General features: G+C 32.3%; 1 protein-coding gene across 1 annotated transcript; it reads left to right on the top strand.

The window, feature by feature from the left end:
• Positions 1–4,836: 4,836 nt before the first annotated feature.
• LOC107921963 (stigma-specific STIG1-like protein 1) lies at positions 4,837–5,262 on the top strand. Its single transcript, XM_016851759.2, has one exon. The coding sequence runs from the start codon at positions 4,837–4,839 to the stop codon at positions 5,260–5,262; it is 426 nt and encodes a 141-aa protein (XP_016707248.1).
• Positions 5,263–14,212: the final 8,950 nt, after the last annotated feature.

Genomic DNA, 14,212 nt, shown 5'->3' with positions numbered 1-14,212 from the left:
TGGACAAAATAAGGCCATTTCCAAGCCTTATTTCTACTTATTTGATCATTCACCTACACAAACATTTCAACACATCCAAAAGCCAATCCAAAACATTTAAAAACATGCAAAACTCATGTCTCATACTTGCCATATCACTTCATAATCCATGTTTGTGAATTTATCTATTTGACCACATTTGCTTAATATCATACTAATATTCATAAACCAAATTAAGCACTTATACCAAACATGAAATTAACTCATGTGTTAATATGCCAAGCCAAAACACATTCATCACAAGCCATTCCAATGGCTATTTACAACCAAAATATTTGTATGCCAACTTTGGCTAACCAAACCTATACATACCATTATATCCAAAAATAATGTCATAAATATACCGAAGTGAGCCGATGGATAGTGTGAGTGATCTCCACCAAGCTTTCAACCCAACGAGCTTTTGAATATTATAAAATAGAGAAAATGAAACAGAGTAAGCATTTAGTGCTTAGTAAGTTCGTATAACGAGAAGTAAACTTACCATTCATTTGTACACTAAGTAAACATACTCATGCATTCCAAACTACTTGGCCATAGCCTAAGCACATAATCTCATCAAATATGTTAGTTAATCATTTCATGTAAATATCAATACCAAGTTCCATGCATTTCATGTATTTTTCAGATATTGATTTCATTTTGATTTTCACTTGTCTTCATGTCAGAATTTCACATCTTGAATCATTTGAAATCTCGATAGATACGAGGGTTGTTCACATAAAGTGTACAAATCAGAAATCCGTCAATTCATGTCCGGGAGTACTTATTAGAGCACTTAAACAGAAAGCTCTCTCTCAAGCGCTATAACAGAAAGCTCATTGAGCCATGTAACGGGAAACTTATCCAGGCTTAATAACGGGAAGCTCATAAAGAGCCTTTATCGGGTAGCTCCGAAGAGTACTTAACAGAAAGCTCCGAAAAGCACTTTAACAGAGAGCACCAGATAGCCATATAACGGGAAGTTCAAACGAGCACTAATGGGAAGCTCCAAAGAGCACTTTAACAGGAGGTTCACAAAGAACCTATAAACAGAACGCCCATAAGAGCGTAGGTGTGTCTACAACATATACAGAACACAACCAGCCAGGATGCTCAGAAGAGCAATTAACGGGAAGCTTGCAAGAACACTATAACGGGAAGCTTGAGAGGGCTTGTAACGGGACGCTCTTTCGAGCTACGGTACGTCCGCAACATATGTAGGAACATTACCATTTCGGGAAACAGAACCCTATATTCAATCGAGTTTCATTCATTTTATCGGGACTTATTCATTTATCAGAAATTATCGGATATGAGGTAAATTATATACACACACATGAAATTTATACAATTTACATATTCAACATTCAAATTTAAGCATATAAATATACACAATTTAGTTACACGAACTTACCTCGACAAGTGTTCGTGAATTGATGTCTACTAATCCGTCACTTTTTTTTACCTCGATCTAGCTCCGTATTTAATATATCCGGATATGAAGCTAAAATATGAAAAACCAGCTTTAACCCTCTTCAATGACTATTTTTGAGCTGAAAATGATGATGAATTTGTCTAGAAATTTCAATTTCCCATTTATTTCTTTTTAATTTGGCAAAATTTATAATTTTTCCCTTATTTCACATAAAATCCTTGATTTTTTTCATGCTATGTCACCTCATCCATTCATATCTATTTTCCCTTTTAGTCCTCCTTTATTTACTATTTAGACTATTTAATCACTTTAGTAAGTTTTGCGCCTTTTTCGATTTAGTCCTTTTTAATTAATTGACTAGCAAAACATTAAAATTTCCTAATGAAACTTTAATACTACCTTATTGACACTCTGTAAATATTTATGAAAATATTTACGGCTCATTTTATAACACCGAGGTTTTGATACCTCTTTTTCTAAATCAATTAATCTAATAAAACCTTATAACCACAAACTTACTAATTCAAAAATATTTTAAAAACCTCATTTGACTTGTAAATATTAAATAATAAAATTTATGAGCTCATTTTCTGGATTTGGTGGTCTCGAACCACTGTTTCCAACATCATTAAAAATCGGGCAATTACATTGTTAATGGAATTTTCACATTCTTGGATTATGGTTTCCTGTTTTGTGTGACAATAGTTTTGATTGTTTGAAATTATTGATTTTGGTGAAGAGTTGGTAATGATTAATATTCTAGAAAATTGAGAGCGATAGGAATTATTCTTTTGTTGGGGTAAGTGACTAAGTGTTTTAGTGTTGTGGTCGTATACTGTAATCAAGTAAGGGCCGGTTTTGTTTTGGGTTTGATATTTTTGTACTAAACAACTTATTTGGGTGTCGTTTTAGGTTCTACAAATGCTGTTGTTATGTCGACATCAAAAAATAATCAGGTGTGTGACTCGAACTCGTAAAATTAGTGAACGACACAAAGCCAAAAACCACACTATCGATGCCACACGGCTATATGCTAGGTCATGTGCTAGACTGTGTGAGCCACATGACCGTGTGCTAGGCCGTGTGGGCCACACAGGCATGTGGGCCCTTTTTTAGTAAAATTTAGTTAGGGTCACGTTTGAAGAGTGTTTCGATGTTAGCTACTTCGTAGGGTCTGTTATGTGATATGCATGACTCCGATATATGAAATCTATTGTACTGATATTGTATGTGTAGCATCTAAAAGCATGTCATTAGAATAAATTTTACATCTGATTTTTAAATTTAGGAAATTTTTTAAAGCATGATTTATCTATGTGCATCTGAGTATGTATTATGTTTCAACGTGTGCTTTGAGGTGGGGGTAATTATATGATGGAGGAAGTGTTGGCAGTTTAATGATCTGCCCTATTTGGTGGTTTAACCACATATTTGTTCTAGTGGCTTGACCATACTTATCTGATTTTGGCTAATTACCACATTATTTTTCTGGCAACCTTGATTGCACATTTCTATACAGTGACATATGATCACTTATTTGGTGTGTGGGGTTGGATAAGCATTCATTACCTAATTGGTGTGTGGGGACGGACAGAGATGGTGTGAAGCGAATAGGGGTAGGATATGTATTTTATATGTGAAATATGTTGCATTGCATGATATGCCATGCCATGCCATGCCATCTATATCTGATCTGTCTGTCATGTTGCATTGCAAGATACGCCATGTTTTGTATCTGTTCAATTCATGATTTCTGTGTCATTATTTGCAATCTGATCCATTTGTATGGGCTGAGTTGCACACTAAGCTTTGTTAGCTCACCCTATATTTTTTTTATCTTCTCAAGCAATCAACAAACTTAAGACCGGGCGACATGCGGGAGCTCGGATTGAATTCTTGGTTAATAAAATGAGACGGTTTATGTTTTTAAACTATTCCTAGATTTTTTTTGGACTGTAAAACTATTTTGGACTTTACTTTCCAGTTTGGTTTGTTCTGTCAGATTTTGATATTTTTATCGTAAATTGCAAAATTATACAGTTTATCAAATTAGAATCTCAGCTTTCAAAGTTAAAACTCTGAAATTTCCGCTGCAAAGATTAAGTAATCAATTAAGTGTTTTCTGTAAAGTAAATAACCTCAACAAGTACCTTCCTAAAAACTTATAAGAGATTTGTTAAAATTAATATTGTTGAAACACACATATTTTTTCTAGTTCAAAATTTGGGTTTAAAACAAGTTTATGTAATTCCTTAAAATTCGGCCATAACGTCTAAGCCGGGTGTGGGGTGTTACAGTAAAATTGAAGATTTAACTCATATTCTTTGATTAGATCATTCGAAGTCTCTAAATTTTTCAAATTTTAAAATTGAAGATTTAGCTCATATTCTCTTATTAGATCATCCCAAGTCACTAATTTTTTGAATTCTAAAATTTTAATCTTGACACATATGATACTCATTAATCCATTAATTAAATTTTTAGTGAGTAATATGTGGAAACAACAAGCTGACATGGCATTACACATGATAATATTTTTGTCCCATCAGATTTTAGAAATAGCAAAATTTAACTTAATGAATTTAACATTTATCGTTTGATGAGGACTGAAATTTTAAATTTTAAAAAATATAACAACTAAAAATGATCAAATTAACTAAAGGAAGTCTCCAATTTACAACACTTGATATATTTATATATATATCTCTCCTTAGTATTAGGTTCAGGTTGTCCTAAAAAAAAATCATAAATATAGACCTCAAGGCTCACCGCTATAAAAGGACTGCATGCAGAAACTGTATGAAATTTGATAAACACATCTCTGTATTGCAAACTTGCCAAATATATAAGTTGTTTTTTCCTGACCCTGAATTTGACTTCACCTGCATTTTATAGATTATACAACAGTCACATGGTGTTTATTTTCAGACAGCACCTAATTTTGGGGGAAATTTGACTTTTCAGTTCAGAAAAATCGAGGGATTTCATTAATTCAGATAGCGAGCTTGCTAAGTTTTTCAAAATCTGACCACCAAAATGATTTAAAAAACCCATTAATCTGCAACTTTATTGATGCATTCCTGCCTTCCCTACGCGTACTTATCCGATATATCACATTTGAGGAATGTAGTACCTTTTGCAAATTTGGTCTTCGCTTTTCGTCAACTTGGTTTATTAATTATTTTATGCACAGAGCTGACCCTTCCACTAAGAGCTAGCAAAAAGTTCAAAGTCCAACCCCTATACTTCATCGTTAGTTCCCTATAAATACTAGTTCTCTTTGCCACTCAATTCCTCCATCCCATAGAGCTCTCTATTTTCAATTCTCTTCAAATCTTCACCATCTCTAGTTTCTCTATCCCTACATACAGACAATCTCTATGAAGTTCAGAAAGCTAGTTTTCGTATCGGTTCTCGCCATAGTTCTAGCCCTAAGCATTTCAGCAGCATCAGATGATCGTAAGGATGATGTTAATGATGCAACAATAGAATCATCAGACTACTCTTCAGCACAAGGTCGTTGGCTCTTGCAAACCAAACGAACTCGTAGGGTTACTTGTAAGAAGTTTCCGGGGATTTGTGATGCAAAGGGGAGCCCTGGACCTCAATGCTGCAAGAAAAAATGTGTAAACATATTGACAGACAGGCAAAATTGTGGAAAGTGTGGGAAGAAATGCAAGTACAATGAGATATGCTGTAAAGGAAAATGTGTGAATCCATCTTTCAATAAGAAACATTGTGGTGGATGCAACAATAGGTGCGGAAATGGAGAGTATTGTGTTTTCGGTTTGTGCAATTATGCTTAGAAAAAAAATTATTTTCTTCATATTCTTTTGTCGTTGTTGTTGATTATCAGTTGAAATTGTTTGATTTGTAAAATCTAAATATAGTTAATTTAATGAAAATTGTTATTAACAATGGTTATGATGTGATGGTTTTTATTATTATTTAGAGCATCCCATAATTCACTAAACTCATAAATAGAAGGATAATGCGTTTCAAAGCACTCGAGCCCACATCCTACTATATTGGCAATAATGATGATATCCATCGAGTTAATCGACAGGTATAGTGTGATAGTTATTAGTAATGAGATTATATATTTAGATTCAAATATAACTTTCGTGATGAGATGAGGATTTAAAATGACCATTAAATACTTTACACTAGAAATTATATATAAGAAATTCTGAAATATAAAATATAATCTTATTATTTTATTAAAAATTGAAATAAATAATTTTAAAAAAATTAAAATATTCAAATTACCATATCTATCTTTCATCTAAAGCTATCTAATATAATATAAAATATTATATTAATAAGATTAAAAATAAAAATAAATAATCTTTTAAAAATTAATAGTCACTTTTATCAAGCAACATAATTATATTCAAAACTTATATTTATTAATTTACCAAACAATTTTATAATATAAATTTAACACTAATAAAATTTAGCAGTGAAATTCAGAACTTAATTTTTCTGAACTTAATTTTTCAGTTTATGAAACACTTTTTTTAATTTAAATTACATATATTACATATATAAGAGAGGGATGGTGACACATTAGAGTTGGAAGAGATAAACGAAGCTAAGCATGATTTAGGTAAACACTCATATTTATATATTTAAAACATTCATAAATTATACTATAAAAGATTTATTATAAATATTTATAAATTGTATTATTAAAATATTAATATAAATATTTTTAATATATATTAATAATATTATTTAAAATTATTGTTAATTAAAACTATAATATTAAATAATTTATTAAAATGATAAATTATATTAATATATAAATAATTAAGTATTTATATTTTATGATATAAACAAATGCAAGGGTCACGGAAAATAATGTAGCGTACGGTGTAGGTGTTCCACCATTGTCATTAAAGGCATTACTGTGGTGCGATTGCATAAAAAATCATGCAAAACTCACTGAAACATGAATTTAGTGAAATCTAAAAACAAGTTAAAGTTAAGTTTGGTTTGTGAAAATGTAAAACTATGGTGCATAATGTTTTCTCCTGGAATGAGATTACGGTGGGTAGATTATTAATGTTTTAGTTATCTGTGATCTCATAATATAAAATAGTATTAAATTGTCGTAATATATAGTGTAATCTCATTATAATACATTCTTTAAATTAGCTTAGATTACGGACATAATCTTAAATTTTAGATCAATTTACTTTTTACTTTTATTATTCTAATTAATTTAGTTTTTTTTTCTTAAATAAAGTTTAAAGCATTGGTAAACCATTGAAAAATTAAATCATTGAAAATTAATATTTTCAATGATTTATTTTTATACATGTTTGGTAATTGAAAATTAAAACAAAATAATTTTTTTCTACAAAATTGCCTGGAAAATAATAAGGTGATAAAAGTTACTTATCACTTAATGAGCAATATTTTCAATTAATTTAATATAAATTTATTTATTTTAATTTGATATTATCTTATAAAAACTTATTGTTTTATTTTTTTTTTTGTCTAGGATAAGATGAAATGTTTAAAAATTAAAGATAAAATGTAGAATATAATATTTTATAATTTTAAATCTATATTTATCACACGGTCTAATTATATTCAGTAATTAAATTTAAGTACAATATCAAACAAATTTTATAACTTAAATTCAGTATTTAAATTTTCAATACTTCATTTCTCTACACTTATTTATTCGACACTTAATTTTTTTAATTTATCAATCAGGACTTAAGACTAATCAAAACAAATATATATATCGATAAAAAGACCACTCTAGCCCCTTTCAAAAAAATTGGAGCAATTTAATCCTGAACAATTTTGAAAGTGAGCAATTAAGAACAAATAATCACGATGTTAATGTATTTTTGTCAACTGTACATAATTTTGATTGGTATAATAATAAATTTAGCACTCAAATTTTACACATTTTGTCAATTTGGTAATGATTAACAAATTTAGACGTTGCAGGCTAAATTTATTAATTTTTTTAAAATCTAAACCAAATTGTCAAAGCATGTAAACATCAAGAGCTAAATTTGTTGTTATACCAATCAAAATTATGTACAATTGGATGAAGACATTAATGTCATGATTAATTGCTCTTAATTACTCACTTTCAAAATTGGTAGAGATTAAATTGCTCCAATTTTTTAAAGGGACCAATTTACTCAATGTTGAAATTGATGAGAATGATTGAAGAGATCTTTTTACTTATTTTTTCTTAATAGTGAACCAATAGTTGTCATACGTTACAATTATAATATTATATTTTAGTTAATTATTTATTTATTTATTAATATATCAATTATGGTTATAATTATATTTATGTTTGGTGCTACAATCACTTTTAATAAATTATTATAATTATAATTTATAAGTTTATTTCAACATCATATATTTACTTATTAACAAAAAAAAAATTGTAATGAAAAATAAGAATTATAATAAATTATCATAATTTTACGAGAATTGAGGATAAAAACTAAATAATGCACATGATACACCTGTGAGTATGATAGTACACATACCTATATCATCTGTCCAAATAAAAGCATTCCACTTTCTCTTACTCCCTTTGAAAGCTCGAATTTGATTGAATTTCATAATTAAACATATTTAATCACCAAACCAATGATAAGAGTAAAATATTAGATTAACTTGTTGGTGCCTATATGTAGATACAAGCTCAAAGATTTATAATGAAGAATGGGAATCATAATTAAGATCTTTTGATGCAACCTGTCATTTCCATAGAATTCCCTCAAGAATAAAATCTTGAGTTTTAACTTTATTTGGAGCAATGAAATCCACCACAGCATTAAGTTTTTCTTTTAAAAAATCACATTTAAGGACGGTTGACTTGAATTCTCACTCTAATATAAATCACATTGTCAATGCTTGAATAAGAAAGGAATTTGTTTAAATGAGTAAACATTTTCGGTGCTTCAGCTCAGCTTTTGAACCTTTACTTTTTCCTGTTTTAGCTATAATTATTTTTTATTATTTGAATTTGGAGAATACAACAAATCACTGCTGTTTTCTTTGTGTTCATACATAGAATAAAATCTCACTTTTTATTTGTTTAATAGTAGATGAATCATTCAGACTAATTATTCCTACAAGGCTTTTTTTTTAAACATTTTTTTAGAAAAAGGAATACTTCTTCCATCACAAACCTCTAAACATCCTTCTTTCCCCAAAATTGCATATTATTTACTATAATTTAGTACATTAGATACTCTAGTAACTAATTTCTAATTGATAATTGATGATGGACTAATTAGAAATTAAGATTAATGTGCAAAAAGTTACATATTAATGTTATGGTTCTCAAATTTCACATGCGTAACTTTTTTAATATCCAATCCTTCAGAAAAGAGAGTAAGTCACTTTCTCTAAATTAATTGTGTATTAATTTAGAGGACCAAAATCACAAAACTTGAATATTTCAAAATACCAATTGTAGCGCGGAAGCATGTAAAAGAGTAAAATTATTGTACTAAAAAATCACACTAAGTTCAATTCCCAAGAAAGAGAGGTGGATCACAAGGATCACTTAAGTACCAGGTCTTTCCTAGCCAGAATATCCCCCTATCGTAATTTAATAGCACAATAAATCACTACAATCACACTTGCAAAAATATGCAAAATAAACAATAAAGAACACTAGAATTTTAACGAGGTTCAGCAAATTTTGCCTACGTCCTCGGGCACTACCAAATATTTTTCACTCCAAAATACAAGTGAAAATTTACAAATAAGGAGAGAAAACAATGCCTTAAGTAGAGAATGGCATATGTGGGATATTGAAAATGAGAAATAGTTAGGCCTATTTATAGTTGGGGTTCAAGGATCAACTTGTAAAGTCCCTATACAATTAAGGACCAAAATTGCAATTATCCCATGCCAAATTTCAACCCAATTTTCGGTGCCTTAAATGCTCAGATTTTCGGTGCCAATTTTCTGACACCAATATCTTTGACTTTTCAAAGATGGATGGTTGCCAATAATCTCCACCTTGAAGATTTGATTAGGATAATCTTATCTTCACACAATTCTTTCTGCCTTTGACAACAATACTTGATAGTGCCTTCTTCAACTATTTAACTTGCAGAATATTGATCAAGTTCAAACAATGTTCGAACTTGATTGTTGTTACCACATTGGTCATCATATCTGCGGGATTATCTGCAGTATTAATCTTTTGAAGATGAATTTTCCCCTCATCAATAATTTCCCGCACAAAATGGAATCTTACGTCGATATGCTTTGTATGTGCATGATAGACTTGATTCTTTGCTGAATGAATAGCACTTTGACTATCACAATACACGTTAATATGCTTCTGAACCAATCCCAAGGTTTTAACCATACCTTGTAACCAAATAGCTTCTTTTACAGCCTCTGTTACAGCCATGTGTTCGGCTTCTGTGGTTGACAACGCAACTGTAGACTGCAGTGTAGACTTCCAACTTATTGGTCCTCCAGCAAGTGTAAACACATAACCGGTGGTTGATCTTCGTTTGTCCAAATCACCGGCATAGTCAGAATCAACATACCCAATAACACATTTACCAAGTGTAATATCCTGCTTGAACAACAATCCAACATCCACGGTCTTCAGAATATACTGTAGAATCCATTTCACAGCTTGCCAATGTCCTTTTCTAGGATTATGCATATACCTGCTCACTATACTAACTTCCTGTGAAATGTCGGGTCTTGTACACACCATTGCATACATCAAGCTACCCACTGCATTAGAATACAGAACTTGTAACATGTATTCTTGTTCCGTATTCGTCGAAGGAGATAGTTGTATAGAAAACTTAAAATGAGAAGCCAACGGGGTACTTACAGGTTTTGTCTGCTCGTTCATGCCTAACTGCTGTAGTACTTTCTTCAAATACTGCTTCTGAGACAAACTAACTCTACCATGAGCTCTATCTCTACATATTTCCATGCCAAGAATCTTCTTAGCTTTACTTAGATCTTTCATCTCAAACTCAAGATTGAGTTGAGTATTAAATTTCTCAATCTCAACTTTGCTCTTAGATGTTATCAACATATCATCAACATATAAGAGCAAGTATAAGAAAGTTCCTACTTGTAGCTTCTGAAAATACACGCAATGATCAAATTTACTTCTTGTGTACCTTTGCCCTTTCATGAACTGATCAAATCGCTTGTACCACTGCCTCGGAGATTGTTTCAATCCACAAAGTGACTTCGTCAGTTTGCAAACCTAATTTTCTTTATCAGCAACCTTGAATCCATCAAGCTGAGTCATATAGATTTCCTCTTCCAAATCACCGTGTAAAAAAGTCGTCTTCACATCAAGCTGAACTAGTTCAAGGTCATATTACGCAACCAAGGCTAGCAAAATTCGAATAGACGAATGCTTCACAACTGGAGAAAACACTTCATTGTAGTCTATTCCTTCTTTCTGAGTGTAACCCTTTGCTACTAGTCTAGCATTGTATCGAATTTCATTTTTACCAGAAAATCCTTCCTTCTTTGCATATACCCATTTGCATCCAATTGCCTTCTTTCCCTTGGGCAGTGTCACCAACTCTCAAGTCCTATTTTTATGAAGAGACTGCATTTCTTCATTCATAACTTGCTTCCACTTTACACCATCAGGGTTACTTATTGCTTTTGTGTAAGTAGAAAGAACATCATCATCTGTAATTGGAAGTGCATAGGCCACTATATCATCAAAGCGAGCAGGCATACGAATCTCTCTTCTTGGCCTCCTATATGTAATTGAATCTTGTTGCTGTAGAAGTTCTTGGGTCGAAACTTCATCATCATTTATTCCTTCAATATTAGTTGGATTATCATTAACCTTTTCAAGCTCCACCTGCTGTAAAGTACTACTGGTTTTGTCATCCTTTTGTGAATCCTTGTACTTTATCATTGTTGATTCATCAAAAGTCACATCTCTACTGAAAACAATCTTCCTTGTATCAGGACACCAGATACGGTATCCTTTTACTCCACCAGTTATACCTACGAATAATGCTTTCTTTGCTCTTGGGTCTAACTTAGATTCTTTTACATGATAATATGCAGTGCAACCAAAAATATGTAAAGAATCATAATCAGTAGCAGGTTTACCAGTCCACATCTCTATAGGAGTTTTTCCATTTATTGCAGCTAATGGTAATCGGTTAATTAGATGGCACACATATATAACTGGAGAAAACACTTCATTGTAGTCTATTCCTTCTTTCTGAGCGTAACCCTTTGCTACCAATCTAGCCTTGTATCGAATTTTATTTTTACCAAAAAATCCTTCCTTCTTTGCATATACCCATTTGCATCCAATTGTCTTCTTTCCCTTGGGCAGTGTCACCAACTCCCAAGTCCTATTTTTATGAAGAGACTGTATTTCTTCATTCATAACTTGCTTCCACTTTACACCATCAAGGTTACTTATTGCTTCTGTGTAAGTAGAAGGAACATCATCATCTGCAATTGGAAGTGCATAGGCCACTATATCATCAAAGCGAGCAGGCTTACGAATCTCTCTTCTTGGCCCCCTATATGTAATTGAATCTTGTTGCTGTAGAAGTTCTTGGGTCGAAACTTCATCATCATTTATTCCTTCAATATTAGCTGGATCATCATTAACCTTTTCAAGCTCTACCTGCTGCAAAGTACTATTGGTTTTGTCATCCTTTTGTGAATCATTGTACTTTATCTTTGTTGATTCATCAAAAGTCACATCTCTACTGAAAACAATCTTCCTTGTATCAGGACACCAGAGACGGTATCCTTTTACTCCACCAGTTATACCTACGAATAATGCTTTCTCTGCTCTTGGGTCTAACTTAGATTCTTTTACATGATAATATGCAGTGGAACCAAAAATATGTAAAGAATCATAATCAATAACAGGTTTACCAGTCCACATCTCCATAGGAGTTTTTCCATTTATTGCAGCTGATGGTAACCGGTTAATTAGATGGCACGCATATATAACTGCCTCAGCCCAAAATTCCTTGCCTAACCCAACATTGGACAACATACGTCGAACTTTCTCCAGTATAGTCTGATTCATATGTTCTACCACCCCATTCTGTTGTGGTGTATCCCGAACAGTGAAGCGTTACACAATGCCCTCATCCTGACATACTTGTAGAAATGGATCATTTTTGTACTCAGTACCATTATCTGATCGAAGTCGTTTGACCTTTCGACCATTCTAAATCTCCACCATCTTCTTCCATTTTAGAAATGCATCCAAAACTTCACTTTTTTCTTTTCATTAGATACACCCATAGTTCTCTTGAATAATCATCAACAAAAGTAACAAAATAGTGTATACCTCCCAAAGAAGCCACTTTGGTAGGTCCCCACACGTCACTATGAACATAGTCCAGAATTCCTTTCGTATTGTGAATTGCTAAACCAAATTTTACCCTCATCTGGTTTCCCAAAACACAATGTTCACAGAATTTCAATTTGCAAGAATTTACACCTTTCAACAAGCCTTGCTTCGCCAAAGTCTGCAAAGCTTTTTCACCAGTATGTCCTAATCGCATATGCCATAACCTGGTAGCCTCTGAATTTGCATCTTTCGCAAAAACTGTTGATGTTGATCCAATAACTGTACTTGTATTTAAATAGTACAAGTTATTTCTTCTAATGCATTTTATCACCATCAATACCCTAGCTACTACCTTTAGTAATCCATCTCTCAAAGTGATTGTGAGCCCTTTAGATTCTAGGGCCCCTAATGAGATGAGATTTTTCTTCAAGCTAGGTACATAGCGAACATCTGCCAAGACTTGGATTGAGCCATCGTGATTCTTCAATTTGATTGTACCTACTCCCATTATCTTACAAGTACTGTCATTGCCCATAAAAACAACTCCACCTTCTAGTTATTTAAGACTAGAAAACTAGTCCTTATTAGGACACATATGGTAAGTACATCCCGCATCCAAAATCCACTCATCCGTATGACATGTCATTGCCATGCCAACCAAGCTAAAGTTTGACTTCTCATCATGCTCCGCTACACATGCATCAGAAATAGCCTTGCCCTTTTGTAACTTAGGACAATTCTTTTTCCAATGCCCTTTCTCACCAAAAAAAAGCACATTCATCTTTGGCGAGTCTCCCTTTGGACTTACCCCTTCTACCAGGTTTGTTACTGTGTGAACGTCCTCTTATTGTCAAGACTTCTGCAGTTGTATCTCTGTGATCTCTTTTATTTTTCTTTCGAGTCTTAGATCTATACAACGCACTACAGACTGCATCAAATGTGATCATATTCTTCCCATGAAGCAATGTGGTGGTAAGATGATCATATTCATCAATAAGAGAATTCAACAACAATAATGCCTTGTCTTCATCTTCAAATTTCTCATCCAAATTTAGCAAGTCAGCTAAATTTTTATTGAATGAGTTCACATGGTCATTCATCGACATACCAGGTGCATACGTGAATTGATAAAGTTTCTTTTTCATATAAAGCCTATTTTCAAGACTTTTCGTTAGAAACTTTTCTTCCAGTGTATCCCACAACTTCTTCGCTGATGTCTCCCTCATGACAAAGTACTTCTGCTCTTTGGCCAAACATAGGCGGATTGTACCACACGCCTTTCTATTGATCTTGGCCTACTTCTTGTCATCCATCTTGTCAGGTTTTTCTTCAAGGGCTATATCCAACTCTTGCTGACATAAGACATCTAGGATCTCACATTGCCACATACCAAAATTATTGGTACCATCAAATTTCTC

This window comes from Gossypium hirsutum, chromosome D01 (assembly GCF_007990345.1).
Source record: "Gossypium hirsutum isolate 1008001.06 chromosome D01, Gossypium_hirsutum_v2.1, whole genome shotgun sequence".
Classification (NCBI taxonomy): Eukaryota; Viridiplantae; Streptophyta; class Magnoliopsida; order Malvales; family Malvaceae; genus Gossypium; species Gossypium hirsutum.
This window is presented reverse-complemented; position numbering and strand designations above follow the sequence as displayed.

Bases quoted from the DNA above. Each gene is read 5' to 3' on its own strand.
- LOC107921963 (XM_016851759.2), top strand. From the start codon at position 4,837: ATGAAGTTCAGAAAGCTAGTTTTCGTATCGGTTCTCGCCATAGTTCTA.